Source organism: Ranitomeya variabilis, chromosome 2, assembly GCF_051348905.1.
Source record: "Ranitomeya variabilis isolate aRanVar5 chromosome 2, aRanVar5.hap1, whole genome shotgun sequence".
In the NCBI taxonomy this organism is placed as follows: domain Eukaryota; kingdom Metazoa; phylum Chordata; class Amphibia; order Anura; family Dendrobatidae; genus Ranitomeya; species Ranitomeya variabilis.
In genome coordinates, this window is record NC_135233.1 from 125,051,120 (window position 1) to 125,075,770 (window position 24,651).

The 24,651-nt window shown below is 42.0% G+C and overlaps 1 protein-coding gene across 4 annotated transcripts in view; it reads left to right on the top strand.

Moving 5' to 3' along the window:
* Window positions 1–24,651, top strand: part of MAP4K3 (mitogen-activated protein kinase kinase kinase kinase 3) — a 306,530-nt gene that overhangs the window by 58,973 nt on the left and 222,906 nt on the right. For all 4 annotated transcript variants that reach the window (XM_077282921.1, XM_077282922.1, XM_077282923.1 and 1 more), the window contains exon 2: window positions 21,227–21,284. In XM_077282921.1, coding sequence (XP_077139036.1) covers window positions 21,227–21,284 — 58 coding nt within the window. The remainder of the gene's footprint in view (window positions 1–21,226; window positions 21,285–24,651) is intronic.

The following is a 24,651-nucleotide window of genomic DNA, read 5'->3' on the forward strand; positions in this document are numbered from 1 at the left end:
TATATATATATTATATATGTGTGTATGTGTGTATATATATATATATATATATATATATATATATATAAATGTGTGTGTATGTATATGTATATATATATATATATATATATATATATATATACGTATATATTACATAGAAAGATGAAAAGCCGGCGATTTAACAGCCGCGTAGTGTAAAATCACAGCAGGAGCGGACAGGATAGAATAGATGGATTACATACAATAAATACACATAGAATAGGTAGATATTCAGATGTCTGTGACAAATACAATTAGTACAGTGTGTGTGCAGCTTACTGTACATGTATTTAATTAATAAAAGATTATTTTTCGTAACCAGTAGAGGGAAAGCAGATGGCTGGGGGCCAATGTTTATAGCTGGGAAGGGGGTAATACCTATGGAGCTTCGTAGGCTATTAATATCAGCTTACATCTGTATACTTAGCCTTTACTGGCAATTAAAATGGGGGACCCTAAAAATAACCAGCAATGGCTATGCAGACAGCTGCAGGCTGATATAAATAGTCGAGGAAGGGGCCATGGGTACTGCCCCCCCCCAGGCTAAAAACATCAGCTCTCCGCCACCCCAGAAAAGGTGCATCTGTAAAATGCACCAACTCTTGCACTTAGCCTCGCTCTTCCCACTTTCCCTGTAGCAGTGGCAAGTGGGGTGATAGCTGGGAGGTTGATGTCACCTTAGTATTGTCAGGTGACATCAAGCTCCGAGGTTAGTAATGGAGAGGCGTCAATAAGACTGCCCCCTTACTAACCCCATAGTCACATTGCATAAAAACAGACACCCAGAATAATGTCCTTTAATTGAAAGAATGGCACATACCTCGTTAATATATCTTAATTAAACCATACTTATGACCTCAATCACCAACGCCCTTGTCATCTGCAAAAGAGTTACAAGTAAAACACAACAATATTCCTTACCTTTCCGCAGAGATGCCGCTAATCCATTTGTCTCATGACGGGTTTATCTCTGCTACATCTAGATCGCAGGCTGCATGGTGGCATGATGCGACCATACAGCCTGTCATCCAGCAGAGACACTGAGCACCGTGTGCTCAGTGTCTCCCTGTGAACTCCTATTCCCTTTCTGAGGGCACCGCGAGCGTGAGAAAGTTCTGCACGCGGTGCCGTCAGACAGGTCCTTGCGAGTTCACAGCCAATGAACAGGAGAACTGAGCTGGAGAACTCTCACGCTCTGGGATGCCCTCGTATAGGGAATAGTAGATGTTAAAATCGCATTGCAGTCGGATGTAAATCGGATGTTAGGTGTGAAAAATCAGATAGTACTCGCATGAAAAAACGCATTACACTTGTGCGACTCTCAGCAGGGAGACTTCGGCCTAATAGTTCTGTTCTGTACGTCTTCTTTCTCTTATGTAGAACAATCTTCTAAACTGATTTATGACCAAATAAAAGCTGAAGACTGGTTTGGTCAAAAATGTTAGCTTCGAAGACCACTCAGAAGAGATGACAAAAGGTCTACATATCCCGCCAGCAGTCAAGCTGTGGAAGCTGGCTACTGCCATTGTCTATAAACTGAAGCTGCAGAAGCCAACGAAAGCAATTATTTTATTTTTTTTTAGATAAATCCCTCTTCCAAAAGAAAAACAAAAAAAATGCATTTAAAGTAGCACTCCCAACAATTTATTTGTATTTCCTAAATGTGTGATGTGTATTGCAAGTGCGTTAAAATGACTTACCATGTGCCATCTTCCCCAGTTTCCAGCGCAGCTCCTGTCCTCTTCTCACTGACTTGACTGAAATAGCGACTTGCCACAACACAGCGGGCTATGTGTGAACCCGATGTTGCTATTACAGTGTTAGTCTATAGCACGTCAGAACAAGACTTCATAATCTTACATTGTTAACCTGGAAGAATGGCAACCAGTGAATATTTTCTTGCCCTTATCTTCCATAACACACGTATTTAAATAGGCTTGGCAAATAAGAAAAAACTTGGAAGTACTTCTTTAATGAAGCACTCCTCCCTTCCAAATTTGTATCCTTGTAATATATTGCAATCATCATATCACATAGCACTGTGTACTTGCAATTACTCATTTTGCACTTCTACCCAGATAATTCTTCTCTTCTCCATCTGGTCTATGACATCACGTGATTAAAAACGGACTAGCTGAATCCTTCTAAGCATAATTTAGAAACAGGAGCTCAATTTTACCTTAATGAGTCACTGCAAAAGTTCCTGGCAGGGGGGAGCAGCTGGGTCAGGAGTTGTAGGGGGAATGATAAATGCACGGACTAGAGACTTCCTGCTTCTACATAGAGCAGAGAAAAGAGAAGAAGTAATTTGGTAGGAAGGCAAAATGAGCAATAGTAAGTACACATAAGTGCCATATAATATGATGACTGCAATATACTAAGAGGATAATTACTTTGATGAGAGGAGTGCTTCTTTAAGTAATAACCGCCAAACTAGACAGAAAAGATTTAATTACCAGTATACAGTGTGGTTGTAACCTGTTCCTTCCAGAAGCAGCATTGTACATCTCACCATATTCCTGCTTCACCACCCAGAATCTTTGCATTGAGCTTTTTTCTTACATATTTTACACTAATTACACCACTTTTAATGTGCCAAAGTTACATTGAAATTTGTATTGCTCCTCTTTGAGCAAGATTGCTTCTAAGTTTCATGAGCGCATTAATGCGGGAGTAGGAAAGGGAATTCAACTCCGTTTCCAATTTATCAGGGCGTATTTGTACTTCTGCAATAATGCTTCTGTTAATCAGTTGATTTATGCCAACCTTTAATAATCGTGTGCAGCAGACACCATTGTTAATATAATGTAAGCGTTGATTTAGGTAATTGAATTGCTTTATAGTTCAAACATCTTTTCTTCATCAATTCATAACGTCTCCCCAAGTTCTGTTCAATGCCGTGCTAAGTTGCTTCCTCTAAGACTCAAGGAGATTTATCTGCTCTTAAAAAATGCCGCAGAGCACAAACACCATATTAATGAAGCTCAGCTAAGGTTCAGATTGCGTTTTAGGCAGTCATTTAACGCCGCCATTAAGCCCTATGTCGGATGCATCGCTAGCGCACGCCCATTTTGGGTGTTCGCTAGCAATGTGCCATCATTGAGTGACGGACCCTGGGACACGGGCTGCAGCGTTTCCGGGTCCGTCACCGCTAGCATAGATCATCTGCTAGCTCTATCTGTGCTAGCGCGATCACATTTCGGCACTTGTGTTAACGCAGCCCGTTTAACGCAAGTGTTGAACGGGCTGCATTAACGCAATGTGAGCCTGGCCTAACCCTTTTTCTCCTTTTTGATATTGTAAGATTTGCAGATTGCACATCCGATATATACCGTAAGTGTTTCACACTCCGTGAGAGGGCTGATCCTGACACAAGTGCAGACCTCTGGTCCGGGGTGAAGCGGAGACGCGTACACCCAGCTTCAGAGGCTCAGTGATGTGAGTGCACAAAGATGCGCGCCTGCGTGAGATTTGTATAATGCTGGCAATAACGCTGGCTCTTGTAAGCCACCCACAGAGCCGTCATAACATCTAAGTGGGCCGACAAGTGTGGGGACACTAACCCCCCATCAGCTAGTCAAAAGCTTCATTTATATATCATAAGCGGACTTTAGAAATACTTTTTGTAACGGTCTGTGTGTAATGTAATAAAGGCAATGTTAGGCAGGGAATTTAGATCTGCAGACACAACTGCTGGTGGTTCTAGGGGCACGGGGGGACCTGACAGGTTCCCTTTAAATGTAATGTAAACCATATTCACAGGCAGAATATTTGCAAAATATCTTTGGATTGCTGCCTGAGATCTAACTTGTGAACACAGACTAAGGTACGATGATCCACATAAAAAATGACGCAATTTTTGTCAAATCTATAGTGTCCTCGCATCATTTCTGTCACTCCATGTTTATCAAATGTTACGCCTTAAATTGCACCAGGGCATTTTTTGGGGGCCATGGTAGCGCAATACCGAATGTTGAAAAAGAGTTGGAGACCAATGTTTCTTAGACCGAAAATAAGATCATGAGTCCTAAGTGCCATTCAACAAAAAAAATTTTTAGTTTTTTCTATGGGGCTATGCACATGTATAATTTTTTTTCCTTGGACAGAACAGAGTTATTTGGATCGCACTCAGCCATGCAAATCATGAGTTAGGGGAAAGATCAGACTGCACTTGGTTGACATCTGAGTGCAGTCCTATTTCCATGGACTGACAGAATGGAGAAGGTATAATTTTTTTTTTTAATCCATCTTCTCATCCGAGAGAATCGGATCCCACTGTGATCAAACATTGGTCAAATTCAGATCAGTGTTATTTGCATAATTGTCCCTATTCTCTTGGATGAATGAAAATACACTCCTGTGACTCTAGTGTAACACTGAATTTTTGCACAAATTGGGACTTTTAAACATGTTAATAGGTATTGCCCAATGTTAGAAAAGAGCGTGATTCCCTTGTGTCAAATGTCGCACGTAATGTTTAGAATTGAGAGTCCTCAGTGGTTGATACCTTTTAATGGCTAACTGAAAAGATGGTAACAAATTGCAAGCTTTCAAGACTACTCAGGCCTCTTCATCAGGCATAGACTAATAGAAATTCTGGAGAATCACATATTTATGCACAACATAGTATAGAAATAATGCCATAGATAAGACAGGTGACATGAAGCAGAATTACCATTATGTGAGTGATAAACAGTTGTGTCCATAAATATTGGAACAGATCATAGATAAGGAGTGTGAATGTTTTATTGTCCTCTGATTGGGGGTCTGGTTCTATGTTATGATGACCCACACAATCTGAGGAGCAAATTCCTTAGTTGATGTAAGAAGACATAAATCCATGCGATACATTCATTCCTGCACTGAGTGTGTCAAAGGTCGTCATCAGCTTATATTACCAAACTCTTCTGTCTCTCTGAGATTTGAAGTTCTCTTTTAATACAAATAATTTCATGTCCATAATGCTGTGATCAGGGAGACAAAAATGTATTGTCACAGGTAGATCCATTCTTTTTTCTCTTATTGTATGGCGATGAGAGTTCATTCTTGTTCTAAGCTTTTGCCCTGTCTCCCCTTCATACAGACCCCCAGTTGGACATTTAGTACAAATAATTAGGTATACCACATTAGATGTGATCCAGCTGAAAGTACCTGGGATCTTGTAGTCCTGATGTGAATTGGGGATGTTTATCTTGTCCATGGTCATTATAAATGGACAGGTTTTAAATTTTTTCTGGTTGCAATGTTATATTTTATGCAAGTTATTATTACTTTTAATGCATGTTAAAAATGAAAGGGGCTGGACAACTTTGGGGGCAATTTTTTTCTTAAATGCATGTATTTTGGGCTAAAAATCAGTTAAGTTTCATTACAAATTTTGCATGTTTTTGCTTTTGCAGGCTCTTTGTCTCCCTTCACATTCTTCTGTTATCTACTCTGTGGTCATAAATCAGCTGAAGGGAGCTAAGGGTACCGTCACACATTGAAATTTTCATCGCTACGACGGCACGATTCGTGACGTCGCAGCGATCGTATGGTTATCGCTCCAGCATCGTAGACTGCGGTCACACGTTGCAATCACGGCGCTGGAGCGATGCCGAAGTCCCCGGGTAACCAGGGTAAACATCGGGTAACTAAGCGCAGGGCCGCGCTTAGTAACCCGATGTTTACCCTGGTTACCAGCGTAAACGTAAAAAAACAAACAGTACATACTCACCCGTCGGTGTCCTTCAGGTCCCTTGCCGTCTGCTTCCTGCTCTGAGTGCAGCCGTACCGTGAGAGCAGAGCGCAGCGCCGCTGCGCTCTGCTCTCACTTTCCGGCCGGCACTCAGAGCAGGAAGCAGACGGCAAGGGACCTGAAGGACACCGACGGGTGAGTATGTACTGTTTGTTTTTTTACGTTTACGCTTGTAACCAGGGTAAACATCGGGTTACTAAGCGCGGCCCTGCGCTTAGTTACCCGATGTTTACCCTGGTTACAAGCGAAGACATCGCTGGATCGCTGTCACACACAACGATCCAGCGATGTCAGCGGGTGATCAAGCGACGAAAGAAAGTTCCAAACGATCTGCTACGACGTACGATTCTCAGCAGGGTGTCTGATCGCAGTAGCGTGTCAGACACAGCGATATCGTAACGATATCGCTAGAACGTCACGAATCGTAACGTCGTAGCGATGGAAATTTCAATGTGTGACGGTACCCTAAGAAAAAGACAGATAGGAGACTAATTTTTGACTGTCAGAACCAATTCATTCCTGGATTCTCGGGTAAAGAGCACTCCAGTTTCTCTTTAAAGTGCAGCTTTCCTCACACTGACCACACTTCTGTCTTGAGAGAAAGCCACCGACCTATTTAGCTGAGAATCTATCACTGAGCTTATTCTGACAGTCTAAGGCTTCTTTCACACTTCCGTCTTCCAAATCTGCACAGGATCCATCAAGAAGACGTTGAAATGACGGATCCTGTGCAGATTGTGGAAAACGTGTGCACTGGGCCCGTCTTTCTGACGGACCCGTCGAGGCTATGTGCACCTGTTGTGTATGTGTCTTCGCAGTGGTTTTCTGCTGCGAAAACGCATACACAACACAAACCAGGTTAAAAAAACCAGGTTAAAAAAAATTAAAAATCGCAGTATTCTCACCTATTGGCATCCCGCGCACCGATGCTCCCGGCAGCTAGCGTTCCTAGTAATACGTTGCAAAATCTCGCTAGAAGTCGCTCCGAGACCGCGACGTCTCTCGAGATTTCGCAATGTATTACTAGGAAGTAACGCTGCCGGGAGCATTGGTGACGCTGCGCGGGACGTCGGTAGGTGAGAATACTGTGATTTTTTAATTTTTTTTTCACATAGACAGCATCAATAGTAAAAAGAGAAAGAGAGCGAGAGAGAATTTCACACATGCTCTCTTTGAAAAGGTGGGACCCGTCGCTGGATTCCTGCTTTTCACAGTCAGCGACGCATCCTGCGCCCATAGGCTTCCATTATAGCCAACGACGGGCAGCGCAGGATCCATCGCTGACCGATTTTCCGACGTGCAGATTAAACGTTCCTCTGAACGTTTTCTCTGCCCGACAGACCTTTTTCTTTTTTTTTTTACACAGGATCCAGTGAAAGACGGATGAAACAGATGGCCATCCGTCACAATCTGTCGCTAATACAAGTGTATGGGAAAATGCAGGATCCTGCATTCTCAAAAATCGACGGATTGTGACGGGAGCTGAAAAACGCAAGTGTGAAAGAGGCCTAACAGGAAAGTTTGCGACTCTTATGTCATTTCTGAGCTCCTCTCAGCTGATTTATGGCTGCAGAACATACCAAAGTTGAATGTGCATGGAAACAAAAAGCCTGTAAAAGCAAAATTTGTAATGAAACACAATAGAAAAAATGATTTTTAACTCAAAATACATGCATTTAAGAAAAAATAATCCCTAATCCTTTTTTTTAAGACCACTATGACTTATCTAGAATGCAAGTTTTGGCGACTGTTGAAATGCATGAATAAGTATTTCGCTGTTGCACTTTGCTGAAGTTTAACGAACACTCCCTTTTTTTTCGTTGTCATTTTTGAGTTTTGGCATATGTCCTAAAAATTATGTATTTAATGGTGTACGACATTGATATACTTATAAGAAGAAAACGAAAAATTGAAGCAACATCAGGTTTTCTTACATTTTTATCACATTGTACATGCAGTTCTACCTGTCTATGCTTGTCTGGCTCAGAGCATGATATTCTGAGCTCAATTGCAATGCAGACTGTTGTGAGAATAGATTGTTATATTGTATACAACATTGTATATTCTTATTTTTGCTCCATTTCTTCCATGGTTCTTTACAAGTGTATATATACGGTATGTATTATTTTTCTTTTTCTTCATTCCTTACTTACTTTATGCCTAGGAGTTTAGTGGTGGTCTTGCTTGGGGATTGTCCGCTATCTCAGCCTTTACCATACAGGGAAAGCAGTCAGCACCTAAAAGTAGCCGAATTTTAGAAATCCCAAGGATTATGCTCAATCTGTTCCTGCAAAAATATATATAATTCTGTTAACGGGGTTGTCCACTAATTGGACAACCCTTTTTTGATTATAAATGTTTGGCACCGATTAAATAAAAAAGTTGATACTCCCCACCTGTGCCTGTGCCGTTCCAGCGGTGTCGGCACGCACGTTCCCGGGGCTCCCGTGCTGCTGTTATGACACATGAGCCCTGCGCCCAATCAGCGCTCGCTGTCTCCACCTTCAGACAAATCAAACATGAAGACTAAGGGCTCATTTCCACATGCGAGACATACGTCCGTGTCTCGCAGGTTAAAACCCTCTTCTGGCGCCGGCACTCCAGAGCGGAGCGTGCGGCCGCACAGCAACACATGGAGCTGCACGCTCCGCTCCCAAGTGCCGGCGCCAGAAGAGGGTTTTAACCTGCGAGACACGGACGTATGTCTCGCATGTGGAAATGAGCCCTAAGTGAGAGATCAGCATCGGGGCAGATTCCCAGGCACCATAGTGCTTGGGCCGGCACTGTATTTTGGTGGCCGTCTTCCCATTAGTTTCTTCTTGCCCTGTGAGCTTATGCACGCAATGTTCACTGCTGAACGCTGAGGCGCAAGCAATAAAAGATTACGTCCTGACACCAGTGCCAGCATCAGGACGGACTTTGTGGGCAGATTTAGCGCACAATTTGTACAGCCCTGAAGGGTGGTATATATTTGGCAGCTCCCTGTTTCCTCCCTTTTTTAACCAAACTTCTAAGGAGCTATCAAGCAAGGTATATCGATAGTGGCGATCCAGCCCCGGTGCCGTGTTATTCCCCCTCTCACAGATTGCTTTGAGAGAGATATATATACATACAGTATGTGTGTGTGTGTATGTATATATATATATATATATATATATATATATATATATATATATATATATATTTCTTTGCAGAAAAAAAGATTCCCCGCCCCTGCCTTAAGGGAACATTTACACGTGTATTTTAAGTTCTTGTGGTTTTTTGTATGCCGAGCGGATGGGTTAAGGACCAATGCAAGTCAATAAGGTAGTTCATATGAAGGTTTTTCTCACACGGACCAATGTCTTGCTCATTAAAAATCATAGCATGCGCTGCTCTGGTACATTTTTCGGCTAATAATCTCCCATTAAACTTAATGGGTATGTTAAAAAATGCAGATGCCATATGGCCTCAGTCTATATGTCATCTATTTTTTTTTCTATCTCTTTTATAAATGTTAACATAGGAAACTGCATGTGGTCTTATAATATGCCATACAGATGTTAAAAAGGGGCATACTTATGACACAGAGGTTGAAAAATTGTTCTTTTTTTTGGCGTGGGGACTGACAAATGCAAGTGCTTCTCACAAAATTACCGGTAGAATATTATCAAAAAGTTAATTTATATCAGTTCTTCAATGCATCTTGTTGCATCTTGTTGCTAATTGCTGATTTTTACTGGCTCAGCACACATTAGTGGATCTCTACAAGCTTGCTGCTTCACATATGTAATTCAGGGTTAATGGATGATTACCATGTTTTAAATGCTTTTAAATGTTTGGTTCTGTATGTCCGAGTTTCCTAATAAAGCTACATCTTTTACATTATTGTTATTATTGTACTTTGAATCAGGTGTGCGCACCATCCTTTTTTTTGGTCTTTCCTTTTTCTATTCGAGCGGCTTGACACAAGGAATGCGACTCTTGTAGCCCATATCCTGGATACGTCTGTGTGTGGTGGCTCTTGAAGCAATGATTCCAGCAGCAGTCCACTTCTTGTGAATCTCCCCCAAATTTTTGAATGGCTTTTCCTTTCCTTTCAAGGCTGCGGTTATTCCGGTTGCTTGTGCACCTTTTTCTACCACACTTTTTCCTTCCGCACAACTTTCCATTAATATGCTTGGATCCAGCCCTCTGTGAACAGCCAGCTTCTTTAGCAATGACCTTTTGTGGCTTACCCTCCTTGTGGAGTGTGTCAATGACTACCTTCTGGACATCTGTCAGGTTAGCAGTCTTCCCCATGATTGTGGAGCCTACTGAAACAGACTAAGGGACGTTTTTAAACGCTTAGGAAGCCTTTGCATGTGTTTTTGGTTCTAATTTACTGAGATAATGAGTTTGGGGTTTTTATTGGCTGTAAGCCATAATCATCAACATTAACAGAAATAATCACATGAAATAGATCACTCTGTTTGTAATGACTATATAATATGAGTTTCACTTTTTGTATTGAAGAACTGAAATAAATTTGCTTTTTGATGATATTCTAATTTTGTGAGAAGCACCTGTAGACGATAGAACCCGGTCTAAGGGCTCGCTCACAGTAGCGTATTATACGGCTGAGTGCTATCCAATGTTTTATCGGATAGCACTCGGACCAGTGTTATTCTATGGGGAAGCTCAGATCTGCGATTGTTTTCTCATGGCAATTCAGCATGAGAAAACAATCACTGCATGCTGCGAGTGCATCCGATAGTCTGATCACGAGCACCAATGCAAGCCTATTGGACACAGACAATAGAGAAGATGGAGACATTTACTTCTCCATCTTCTCCGCACCTTTGCTACAATTCTCTCATGCAAGAGAATAGAATCACACTATGGTGACACTCAGAGTCTGACATGGAGAATCGACAGGTGTGTGAGCGAGCTGTAATGCTGATTTTTATTCAGTCTTCATCCTTTCCTAAAGGGTTGTGGTTTGTCTCCTGTAACTGGCAGCTTTGGGGTAGGGGTTCTGCTGCAGCCAGTTGCCTAATAGCCAGAGAGAGGTCTGATCTGAGACCGAATAGGATCAAGGGACAGAAATGTTGTGTTCAGTAGAATGTAGCCTCCGATAAAGTTATGAGAACGTGCCGTGATATACCATAATTGCCATGGTAACGGTGGTCATTATGTGATATCGTACTTTCGGAGCTCTCTTTATCTGAGTTATGTACATTGCTTTGATATGCAAAACTCATGCTGGAGTTTAATCTTGTATGCTTTCCTGTAGCTATGTGCCCAAGTGTTATTAGCCCGTAAGTGAACGGAAATGCATAATCCTAAAATAAATAACTATGTGAAGCACTTTTATTCTAATGCTTGGTATTAATTTTTTGCTGCTCTTTTTTATTATTATTTTCTAGTAATTAAGTGTGTTAAAAAAAATCTTGCACTATTCCATTTTTTCCATTGGTTGCTGCAGTGGACACAATAACTTGTCATTTCCTGTCTACTGCAGCTTTGTTGTGTAGACTGGAACAGGGTTAGCGGAGTCTGGTAGATTTAATGACGGCTTTCTTGTACGGCAGAAGGTCGAAATGAGTCTGCATGGTAACACCATTCTCCATATACACAGATAAGGCTCTGTATATAGTAGCTATGCCACTCTGGGGCGCAAGGCTGGCCTGCATCACTTCATTGGAAATGCGGTTTCCATAACGCGCACCCTCTATATTGTGCTGTGCACACAGAAGATGCCATAAGGAAGCATGTCTTAAATATTATATCCCCTGCGGATGTTATCATTTTTTTCTCATTAATAAAAAAGTAACAAATATTATAATTCTCTTGCTCTGGGGCTAGCCCATCAGTAAAACCTCATTTATTATATAGGCCTTCACATTGAGCAGTGTTTGTGGTTTACAGGCATTAGAAAGCTATGAAAACGATCAGTTATGACAGCACATCGTCACGTATAAATGGGGAAATCACTGCGAATAGCAATTGTATTAATAATTGTTCTTCCCCGAACAGTTTTTGTTGGGCCGTGTAAATGGGTCAGTAGACAAGCGCATCTTGACTTGTATATAGTAGAGCCACATTCAGGCTAAAATCGACTAGTACAAATAGATTGGAAGGGGAACCTGTCACCTCGGAAAATGCTATTTACCTGCTGATATAGGGTTAATCTGCAGGTAAATGGCAATACAAACGGCATTTACTGAAAGCGTGGCAGCTATCAGCATGCGCCAGATCTTTGACATCCAGCCCTGGTAGCTGTCAAAGATGGAAGGTGGAACCAATTTTTTTGAAGAACCTGTTTGTATTTTTTTATATTTTCTGTGGCGACAATTTTTTTTCTACCTCGTGTTTTTGTTTTTTTTATTGTCCAGCAATGGCAATCCCCTTCTTTAAAAGGGATTTCTGACTTTATTTAAAAGAAATTTACTGACTGTAGGGTCAGGTAACTGGCGATTGGGACATATCTCTTCCCACCGGTGGCGCTGGAGTAGAGGGCACATTTCAGGGCTAAATATATGTGGTTATTAATAACTTTTAGTAGGTATTTCTTCCCACTGCCGGAGGAAGGAATACCTATAAACAATACTGGAAAGCCATTTTAAATTGGCTAACCTTGTACTACATTGCCGTCATAGCATGGCTTTTAGCAACATCGTGCACATTGTTGCGTTCACAATTCTGTTTTCTCCTAGGCTTGCTTAACATCCAAACTGTGGTCTACTCGATACTGTACAGAAATCTTTCCCAGGAATGATGGACTCATAGGAGCCCAGAATTGTGAATGCAGGTCTGGAGGGTTATAATCCCCGAGTATCATCAGTGATTAGCACCAGATAAGGAGTGCTATGTACTTATAATTTTAGTATGTGATCCATCTGGGCGTTCTCCTACAACACAATTAAAAAGGATTTTTCAGTTTTAAAGTAAAATGTAACAGACGCTTATAAGATTTAAAAAAGGAAAAACAAACGGATTATACTGTTCTCCTAAAAACCTATTAGTGCCTCACTACACTCTCAGACCTAGCAATGAAGGGCCATCCCAACATATGACTTCTGCAGCCATCCACTGTGATAGTGGAGCTCTGGATCGGTTGGGGGTCCCAAGAGTCAGACTGGTGCTGCCATGATCAGGGGGGGATGTAAAGGCAATGTGGTATCAATGGGGGTATACAGAAATAGATAAGCTGTTTCCATATCACTAAATTAACATGTATGCATGTGTGGTCCAGGAAAGCTTATTAGTGATGAGCGAACGTGCTGGGATAAGGTGTTACCCATCCTCGTGTGCTAACCGACTGTCTTCAGCGTGCTCGAAAATATGTTCAAATGCCTGCGCCTGTATGTCTCGTGGCTAACAAACAGGCAATCCCTGCATATGTTGATGCTGTCGAACAGCCATGAGACAAGCGGCCGTGGGGACTCGAACATATTATTCGAGCACGGTGAAGACACTTGGTTAGCACCCGAACATGGATAACGCCTTATCCGTGCACGCGCGCTCATCACTAAAGCTTATAACACATAATATCCCCTCCCAGTCATTTGATGGAGCCTAAACACTGGGGTGTAGGCCACTATTGATACAAGTTATATACGTGCCCCTCATTCTTTTTCCTATTGGTGATGGTCAGGAGAAGGAGGATGATCCGAAAAATGCCCTAAAAGAGGCTACTCCTGTAAGTAGTACAGACAGTCGGCTAAGTGTCCCCATGGCTGTCCGTCCACGAGCTGGCCACGGAGATGCTGGCATTAGTTTACAGTTTGGGGGAAATTCAGGAACGCTCTTTCCCGCTGCCTTCATTTACATGTCATTCCTGACCAGTGGTGCATGAGTCATTGCTGGGTTATAGAAAAGCCCGCCATTCCTGTCCTCTTCATCACGTAGATTTATTGCAGGTATGCAGCTTTTTTATGTTGTCTATTATTATGTTGTTGAGCTTAACAAGGCTGTGTACAGTCCTCCTAATCCACTGATGGCAAATCCATTTACAATGCAGAGAGATGTAATGTGGTTAAAGACTGAAATAATCCCTGGGAATTCAAGACAGGCCGACAGACAAACAAGCCGCTTTGCTCGGTGCTCATCCTTAAGTACATTCATTACAGATGTTGTTTGTGCACCGTAATGAAGAGTGGCACCTTGTTTTCTGTTCTAGGGTAAACTCAGCCGTGGATGCCTTTTTTTTCCTAAAGAGATGATGTTTAGGCATTTGACATACCATTAAGCACATGTCTCTGGTGATAATATGGAGTCATTTACAGCAGTTCTCCCCTTTTATCAGATTTTTGCGAGAATACCATAAAGTCACGAGCAGAGTCCTGGAGTGCGGCTCTATACGGGAGCTCTATATTTAATGCCTGGAACGCTCGGCAGGACCAACACTTTCAGAACAAAACCTTTGGGAAAGACTCCATGTTTTGTCCTTCCAGGATCTGGCTTTATTCTTGTTAATGCCATGTTCCGGCATTAGTGCCGCCTACTTCTGCCATCTGAGATGGACGTTGGCACAGCGTGACTCCTGCACAGCTGCTCGTCTCCATCTCTGCTGTCAGTGTCAGCACAGTACCAATCCATCAGCTGCAAAACAGATCAGTGATTACTGTTTTTTTTTTTTTCCTAGGCCATGGTGATACTTTACATTTTGCTAAGACATCAGCACCCTGATGTAATATTTTTGGGAATGAGATATGTAGAATTCTTGCCACATTACTAATAGTACGTTAGCTAAAAAAAAAAAAAAAAACCTCTAAAAGCCATAAAAATACATTACTCAGATGTTGGATTTTATAAGTCATATGAGTCAATGGTGGATCTTTACCTCTATTTAACAGTATGTATTTGTTGTTACTGTACCAATTCAATAAAATTGAATAATCTTTTTGGGATTTTCCTTAATTATGTAAGAAGAAATACTGTATAAGGGTTGTGCTGTATAAGGGTTAGACTCAAGCTTTAAACATGCCTCAATCACACCTATCCTCAAAAAGCCCTCTCTTGACCCATCCTCTGTATCTAGCTATCGCCCTATATCACTTCTCCCCTATGCCTCAAAACTACTGGAACAACATGTCCATCTTGAACTGTCCTCCCATCTATTTTCCTGCTCCCTCTTCGACCGCTTTCAATCAGGCTTCCGGTCACACCACTCCACTGAAACTGCCCTAACTAAGGTCACCAATGACCTATTAACTGCCAAGAGCAAGCGGCACTACTCTATCCTCCTCCTCCTGGACCTGTCCCCTGCCTTTGACACAGTGGACCATTCCCTGTTGCTGCAGACCCTCTCATCCCTTGGCATCACAGACTTGGCCCTATCCTGGATCTCGTCATACCTAACTGACCGGACATTCAGCGTCTCCCACTAACACACCACCTCCTCACCTCGCCCCCTATCTGCCGGAGTCCCGCAAGGTTCAGTTCTAGGGCCCCTGCTCTTCTCCATTTACACCTTTTGGCCTGGGACAGCTCATAGAATCTCATGGCTTTCAGTATCATCTCTATGCTGACGACACACAGATATACATCTCTGAACCAGATATCACCACCCTACTAACCAGAATCCCTCAATGTCTATCCGCTATTTCATCCTTCTTCTCCGCTAGATTTCTAAAACTTAACATGGACAAAACAGAATTCATCGTCTTTCCCCCATCTCACACGACCTCCCCAACGAACCTATCCATTACAGTAAACGGCTGCCCACTCTCCCCAGTCCCACAAGCCCGCTGTCTTGGGGTAATCCTTGACACTGATCTCTCCTTCAAACCACATATCCAAACCCTTTCCACTTCCTGCCATCTCCAACTCAAAAATATTTCACGGATCCGTACATTCCTAAACCAAGAATCTGCAAAAACCCTAGTCCATGCCCTCATCATCTCCCGCCTCGACTACTGTAACCTCCTGCTCTGTGGCCTCCCCTCTAACACTCTCGCACCCCTCCAATCTATTCTAAACTCTGCTGCCCGACTAATCCACCTGTCCCCCCGCTATTCCCCGGCCTCTCCCCTCTGTCAATCCCTTCACTGGCTCCTCATTGCCCAGAGACTCCAGTACAAAACCCTAACCATGACGTACAAAGCCATCCACAACCTGTCTCCTCCATACATCTGTGACCTTGTCTCCCAGTACTTTCCTGCATGCAACCTCCGATCCTCACAAGATCTCCTTCTCTACTCCCCTCTTATCTCCTCTTCCCACAATCGCATACAAGATTTCTCTCGTGCATCCCCCTTACTCTGGAACTCTCTACCACAACATATCAGACTCTCGCCTACCATCTAAACCTTCAAAAAGAACCTGAAGACCCACTTCTTCAGACAAACCTACAACCTGCAGTAATCGCCAATTGACCAAACCGCTGCACGACCAGCTCTATCCTCACCTACTGTATCCTCACCCATCCCTTGTAGATTGTGAACCCTCGCGGGCAGGGTCCTCTCTCCTCCTGTACCAGTTGTGACTTGTATTGTTCAAGATTATTGTACTTGTTTTTATTATGTACACCCCTCCTTACATATAAAGCGCCATCAAAAAATGGCGCTATAATAATAAATAATAATAATAATTAATCCACATTAATATAAATGCTCAGAAATGTAAAAAAAAAAGCACAATGAAAAGATAAGCATATTGGACCAACATGTCATGAAATGTATTAAAAGGGAATATCTGTATTAGGGATTGCAGAAAAATGTATTTTACCAGCATGTGCAGAAATCTTCTTCCACTGTGGACGTTAACATCCAGGCAATAATAATTGGTGGTCTTTTAATGACCTGTTTATACCAGCCGACCACAATTCTATGCACACGTTGCGATTGCTGTGCACACATAGCATGACATTCACATCCTTTTTACTTATCGATAACTATTGGGGCTTGGAGGGATGTTGGTAATAGTTGGGTATGAGCACACAGCTCCATAGATCATACAGCTCTGGTGTCTGCCAACCGTAAAGATGCCCGCTGATGTTTATATCATCGGAGCGGAGATCCTACGGAGTTGTATGGCACATTGAACCCCCTTTACATGCTGTTGAGCTTTTTCCTTCACTTTTTTAAAACATTATCAGCAGTTTTAGACCTCCTTTAGCTCAAAAGGGGTTGTCCCTTCATAACACACTGTTGTCTAGGGGCCCTTTACCGTAATCTGTGACTCCATGCACCCATGCAAATAAAGCAGGCACTACCCATCTCTGGCGTTCACATTCTCTGCCAGGGAAGATAAAGTGTTTTCTTTTGTCCTATTGGGATAGTCACTTTTAGGGTTTGCTCACAAGGGCGATAAGTCTCTCTCCCGAGAAAATCAGTTTGATTATAGTAATGACGCGTGGATCAGTCTCTCATCCGAGTGTCATTTTACTGTGATGTGATTCTCTCACAGGTGCAGAGTAGATGGAGAACTTCTTTATTTCTCCATCTTTCTTCTCCATTGTCTGTATCTGAGAGCAGTCCGATGTTTTACACGTAACCATAGACGTGTATGGGTGTGTGTGTGATCCAATTTCCGGAGCCACTCGCAGCATGCTGCGTTTTTTTTTTTTTTCCATGGCGAATCTGCATGAGAAAAAAAACCTCAGATCTGTACTGCCCCATAGTATAACACTGGTCCGAGTGATAAAACATCAGATGGCACTCTTTTAATTTACACGTCCGTTTGAGCTCTTAACGCGCCGCTCCATTGTTTTGTTTTTTATTGCAGCTTTGGAGTGGTGCATTAATCTCCACCTTCTATCGCCGCTCTTCCTGTTGGTCTCCAGCAGTTTATTACCTGCCGGATCGCTCCAGTGTTTGCTGGAGTGAGGCGGAGGTCACTTTTCAATGCAAATCTGTGATCGCTTCGTACTGGTTCCCATAGGCTTTTTTTTAGTGGTTGTGACCTTTACTTCTGAGTTCCGGTCAGTCAGAAGTCGCGGTCACCAGATGACGCCGCGGGACTGGAGTGGCACTGATAGAAGGTGAAGACGATGGCTGGTAAGCACTAGAGTAGTGCTTTAAGGGGTCCATCATTTGGTTTATACCCCCTAAACTACCACCTCCACTACAGCGTTGTGTTTTTCACTAGTTTTATGATTTTACATCCACTGTATGATATTTTTACTGTGTAAAAAATTTATACCAATTGTCGTCCACTCTCTGTGTACAAATTACGTACCCCCGGCTATTTGGGTGGTACTGTTCCACGGACTACACATGCAGTTCGGGCTAATCCATGTCTCCTGAGCATGTGCAGCAAGAAGATGTTCTCGTCTCCTCTTCATCTGCTCATGCATTCGCTTATGTAAGGCCTCATTCATACATCACTGTTTTGGACGTGCAGACTGAGTTTCATGAGTTATTTTCATCAACGTTTGGTCAGACGCTCATCAGTTTAAAATTCTCTACCTTCTCCTATCTCAGTCCGTGAAAAATGGAGGGCACATGGATGGTATTAAGTGATCTCCCAATTTTTTATTTTTTTTCAAGTACCTATAAACTTTCATTGCCGAGTTTGATCCAACACTCAAATCAAGATCGGACATGCCTCCGTGATTTTGCACTGATTACTCGGTCAGTAAATAGTCAGACATCTGAACTGCCCCATAGACTTTCATGTGCTATCATTGAAAAAAAAAAAAAACAGGTCACACTCATGTGAAAAATGGATGTGTGAGTGAGCCCTAAGGCTGAGAGAGTGACGTGTGCACTGCTCCGATATACCTGAGGCGAGTTCATATCGATAACTGGACTGTGACTATTCCATGGAGTAGTATTGCCCAAATGACTGGCATCAGAAATTTTCATACAACGGGCAATGATTATGATTTTTTACCTTTTTTTTAATTTTTTTTTACACAATGTGATATCATAGAGTTTACATCGAAGCTTGATCCGAAGACTGAAAGAGCTTAATAACGCAGTGGTGGCCGTGGTTTAGAGACTGTCCACCATATTTTCTTGTTATGTTACTTAAGATATAGCTATTCACCAAGATTTGGTCCTTGAACATTGCACTAACGAGAGAATAAGTCGTAGTCTTCACCGGAACCTTAGTGGGACATTCCTTCTAGGACGTGAAGCTGGTCATTCTCCAGAATGAATAACACTATATGGTGCGCTTGTCCATGGGAGCTGTCTGTTTGCCAATTTGTGGTCAGAATTAAGTTTTGGTCCCATTAGGAATCAGGACACTGTATTTTCCCATGGAGTGAACTAAACTGTAGAATTAAAGTGCCAGTAAGTGAAATGAAGGAGACCCTGTGACCATACGAGAAGGCTCACAACTGTGTACACCTTACAAAAGTCCTAGCACCGAGAGGAAAGGTTTCTGTGCCTTGGACCTCTTCCCTGATATCTGTTATTCCTGCAGTTAATTACCTAAAATGAAGTCTGGTTTGGGTATAAATAGAATCTGGCTTCTTCGAGTCTGAACGCCTTGGTATGACATTACCCGAACAGACAGTTTTGTCATAGCACATCAAGTAAGGTCAGCTAAGATGCTTAACGTATTACCTCCATTCCACTGCACAGTGTTCACTCGCGGGCAAGAAGCTTCTTACCAAAGGGGGCATGAGATTGGTACAGGGGGGACATTTGTTATGTTTTTCTGGAACTTGTCTTTATGTTTAGATCGTGGGAGGCCTCAAAGTCATCTTATGGAGACTCGACAAGATCACGCCGTGGGTCATAAGAAATGTGTGGCGTGCGACTGTGATCAGGGTGTAGCTCTGGGATAAAAACTTGGCCATCTAGGTCTGGGCAGCCGTTCAGAAAAAGAGGAGCCCCAAGATGTTTCTTTTATGTGGTTATTAAGGATAACACACCTAATTTATCCAGTTACCAGAGTATAATGTTCTGTTTAAGCGTCACAGAAAGGGAATCTGTCGGCAGGTCTTTGCTGTCCCATCCGAGCCCTGCATAATGTGAAGGCCGACACCCTGATTCCAGCTAAATGTCACTTACTGGACTGCTGGCTGTCATTTAGATAAAATCACTGTTTTATTTGCTGCAAGCGTACCAGTTATCTGATTGAAGAGCCCTGTAAAACCCCGCCTACACCACTGATTGGCAGCTTTCTGCCTATGCACAGTGTACACAAAGCTGACAATTACTGGTGAGTGGGGTTATACAGAGCTCATGAATATGGAGGACTACATGGCAGCAGGTTTACTAGTCCTATAGTGATAATCTGCTGATTAAACAGTAATTTTATCAAAACTACGCTAACAAGCCTAGTAAGTGATACATCACTGGAATCGGGGTCTCAGCCCTTACATCATGCTGTTCTCAGATTAGGTAGAAAAAAGCTGGTCATGGATTTATTGTTGTTAATAACATAATTATTATTTTATTTTCCATATGTAGGTTATGGCCATACTGGCAAAAAAGTTGGGCATTTTTTAGCATATAAAATTCACAGCTTCATTATAGCACCAACCTTGTGGATGAAACTTGAGCACAGTGCGGGGGTCACATCAGCTGTATGCTAGTCTTTGTTGCTAATAATCACCATGAATTTCACCCCTTTGTATGTGAAATCAACAGTGATTTATTACAGATTTTGCAGCAATTTTTGGCTGACTTTTTATCTTGTATGGATAGACCTTTATAGCCGTCAGCCAAACAGTCCAGCTTTTTCAGTGGTGACAATGTAGTAGGTGTCTGTTGGGCAAATCTGGCAGCAGCTTATTTCCGATGAGAACAAAGGGTCAGGCCGGTGGGAGTCCTGAATTGCCAGATCGTTCTTGGCCAATATTGGCCAATGCATCTGTTTTTCCCCAGTCTATAGCCATCATAAATTGTATAGCTCCCACACTGAGATATACTGTCTAACTAAAGAAAACTGCTGTGAAATTTGCATGTGCCTTTCCAGCCTTAGGCTGTGTGCACACGTTGCAGATTTTTCGCGTTTTTTCGCTATAAAAACGCGAAAAAAACACATACATTATGCATCCCATCATTTAGAATGCATTCCGCAATTTTTGTGCACATGATGCGTTTATTTCCACACAAAAAAAATGCATCGCGGTAAAAAGCGCAGCATGTTAATTAATTTTGCGGGTTTTTTGCGGATTTCCCACTATATTATTGCATTGGGAACCTCCGCAAAAATCCGCAAAAAAAAAACGCACCAAAAACGCGGTAAAATGCGGTAAAAACACGCATGCGGATTTCTTGCAGAATATGTCCTGTTTTGCTCAGGAAATTTCTGCAAGAAATCCTGTACGTGTGCACATAGCCTTACAGAGAGAAAGCCAAAAAACATGGCTGACATGCTGCATGCGTAAGTCTACATATCAGACATGCCATCTTCTAGGAACATGTCTGGAATTCAGTGGAAGAAAATGTTAAGCTCTGGATTTATTGACCTTCTTGAAAATTGAATTATGGTTCATACTTTACACGTTTCTGCAACTTTGTTCTCATTACGGAGCGGTTTAGTCATTTTGTTTGATGGGTTTAGGACTTGTCTTAATGGTTTTGTTTGCTTTTTGTTTTGCAGGCTCGCAATGTCAACACCGGAGAACTGGCAGCAATTAAAGTTATTAAACTGGAACCAGGTAAGAGGCTTACAGTGGTTTTATTTTCAGTGTGTTTTTCTCATTTGGGCATTTGAGCATAAAGTGGAAAGACAAATCAAAGTACAAATACATTATGAAAACAGTATAAAGTGATTTTTGAAACATTGCCTACTTAATACTTTACAAAACTTTTACTTATACCCTGTAATCATAGAATGTTAGACTTGGAAGAGACCTCCAGGGTAATTGTGTGCAACTCTTCACTGTGCAATACTCCCCTCCTCCCTTGCCGGCACCGTTCTCACGGTGTCAGCACTCTCTCTTCCCTGGGGTCTCGTGCGGTGTTGTGACACATGACGGCAGCGCCTAATCTGCGCTGGCGTCACTGTCTTCGCCTTCGGACAAATCGAACATATCGAACATGAACCCTGGACTTCCTCTTCATATTCAGTTTGTCCGAGGGCAGGGACAGTGACGCCAACGCTGATTGGGCACTGGCGTCACATTTCACAACAACAGCACGGGAGCCATGATAGAACTAGTTACGACACTGTGGGAATGGCACCAGCACGGGAGGAGAGTATAGGCTTTATTATTTTATTGGTGCCAAGCGAGAGGTATGAGAAGAAGTTGTCCAAGTATGGGGTCATCTTCTTTAAGTCTCCTCTTTTGTCTTCTTTTTTTGCAAGTTAAACATTCCCAGATCCTTTAACTGTTCCTCGTAGGACATACTTTGCAGTCTACTTACCATCCTGGTAGACCTTCTGTGAACTTACTCCAGTTTTTCAATGTCTTTTTTAAAATGTGGTGCCCAAAACTGGGCATAGTATTCCAGATGAGGTCTGACGAAGGAGGAGTAGTGAATAATTACTTCACGTGATCTAGACTCTTTGCTTCTCTTGGTACATCCCAGAACTGTGTTTGCCTTTTTTGATGCTGCATCACACTGTTGACTCATGTGCAGTCAGTGATCTATTAGTATACCCAAGTCTTTTTCACACTTGCTGTTGCTTAGTCCAATTCCTCCCATTCTATAGATGTAATTTTCTCTTTTCTTGTCTAGATGTAGAATCTTGCATTTCTCCCACATGTGCACATGTTGAATATTTGGTGAGTTTTTTACCTCAGTATTTGTAAGCCAAAACCAGGAGTGGGTGAAAAATGCAGAAGTGGTGCTCTGAGGTAAAAAAAAAACTCATCAAATACTGAACATGTGCACATGGTCTTAAATACCATTCTATTAGGCGCTGCCCATTGTTAAAGCTTATCTAGATCCTTCGGAATCTTTTCTATGTCTTCTCTAGTGTTAGCTGAACCTCTTAGCTTTTTGTGGTCTGCAAATTTTATTAGTTTACCTTCAGTTCCCTTATCTAGATTATTTATAAAAATGTTGAACGTTGGAGCCAGGCCAGGGCCTTGTGTTACCCCACTTGAAACACCCTTCCAATTGGATGTGCAACCATTTATCACCACTCTATGAATACGATCACAATTCTATGAATCCACCTAACTGTAGCCTTGTCAATCGCATACTTGGTCATTTTTTCAATAAGGATAGCATGAGATACTTTATCAAATTCTTTGCTGAAGTTGAGATATATCTACCGCATTTCCCTTATCTACCCAGTCAGAGATTCCATTATAGAAGGAAATTAGATTAGTCTAGTATGACTTGTGTGCTACAAACCCATGCTGGCTCTGATTAATAACTGTATTCTTATTCAAGTACTTACATAAATCTTGTTTAATAATTTGATCAAAGATCTTTTCTTGCATAGAAGTAGGGCTCACTGGCCTGTAATTTCCTGGATGCATCTTCTTTCCTTTTTTAAAGATAGAAAAATAGAAAGAAATCAGTTCACCACATTGTCAGGATGTAGGCACTGAGTCTCGCCCAGAAGAATCAAAGCTTCAAATGAAGGGAGGAGTTGTATTCCAGCTAGACAAACATAGTAAAATCCAAGGAAAACTTCATTAGCCAAAAAATTTAAATGTTGTGATGGTAGAACCACCAGCGGCACACTAACCAACATGTTTCGATTTAAGAAGCCTTAATATTGATAGGCTTTATGCTAGGGACAACATTTGCCCTTCTTTAATCGTCTGTTATTTCGCCTGTTCACCAGGGTTTTTTTTTAAATATTCTGGCTAGTGGTTATGAAATAAGTTCTGTGTTCACCCATACTGGTCTCTTTTGCTACCAACCCTTCCTTTTTTGGGAAATTGTTACTGATTGTGCAGTGGGAATTTCATTTAGCAAAATCCCCCATCCTTCTTGGACATTTCTGTCCTTTAGAACATCCAGCCATTAAACCTTTCCTATCCTCTTTCGGAGCCCATTAAAATCTGCCTTTCTGAAGTCCAATCTTAAAGTCTGAGTCCTCGCTGGTCTTCTTCCTCTTGTAATCTAAAATTCGACTCTAACATGATCGCTGCCTCCTAAATTCCCAGCCTCCTTTACTTCCTCAACCATGTCCTCCCTGTTGGAAAGAATTAGGTCCAAGATGGCAGTTCCCAGTTCCTCTTGTTCCCTCTTCTACCTTTTGAAAGATAAAGTTGTCAGCAAGAGAAGATAAGAATTTTCTGAAATCATTACTTTTGCCTGAGAGAAATTCCCAACAAATATCTGAATAGTTAAAATCTCCCATGATCACTATGTTGTACTTTTTTGAGAGCATAAATCATTATGTTGCTTTATTATCTTTGCCTCCTCATTTGATAATCGACAAGCATTGGTAACAATCCATCAGCCACCCAACGAATGAGCAAAATGCTTGTTTGGGGATTGAATCATTAGGGTATGTGCACACGTCAGGATTTCTTGCAGAAATTTCCGGAAGAAAACCGGAAATTTTCTGCAAGAAATCCGCATTTTTTTTTTTTGCTTATTTTCCCCGTTTTTTTTTGCGTTTTTTTTTTTTTTTTTTTTTTTTTTTTAGCATTTTGCAAGCGTAATTAGCTTGCAGAATGCTAAAGTTTTCCAAGCAATCTGTACCATCGCTTGGAAAACTGATTGACAGGTTGGTCACACTTGTCAAACATAGTGTTTGACAAGTGTGACCAACTTTTTACTATAGATGCAGCCTATGCAGCATCAATAGTAAAAAATAGAATGTTTAAAAATAATAAAAAAAATGGTTATACTCCCCTGCAGACAGCCGATCTCCTCAGCGGCTTCCGTTCCTATAGATGGTGTGTGTGTGCAGGACCTTCGATGACGTTGCGGTAACGTGACCACGACGACGTCGCGGTCATGTGACCGTGACGTCATCGCAGGTCCTTCACACACACCATCTATAGGAACGGAAGCGGCAGCATGCACCGCTGAGAGGCGGGAAGACTCCGGGGGCCATCGAAGGTGAGTATATGACCATTTTTTATTTTAATTCTTTTTTTTTTTTACCAA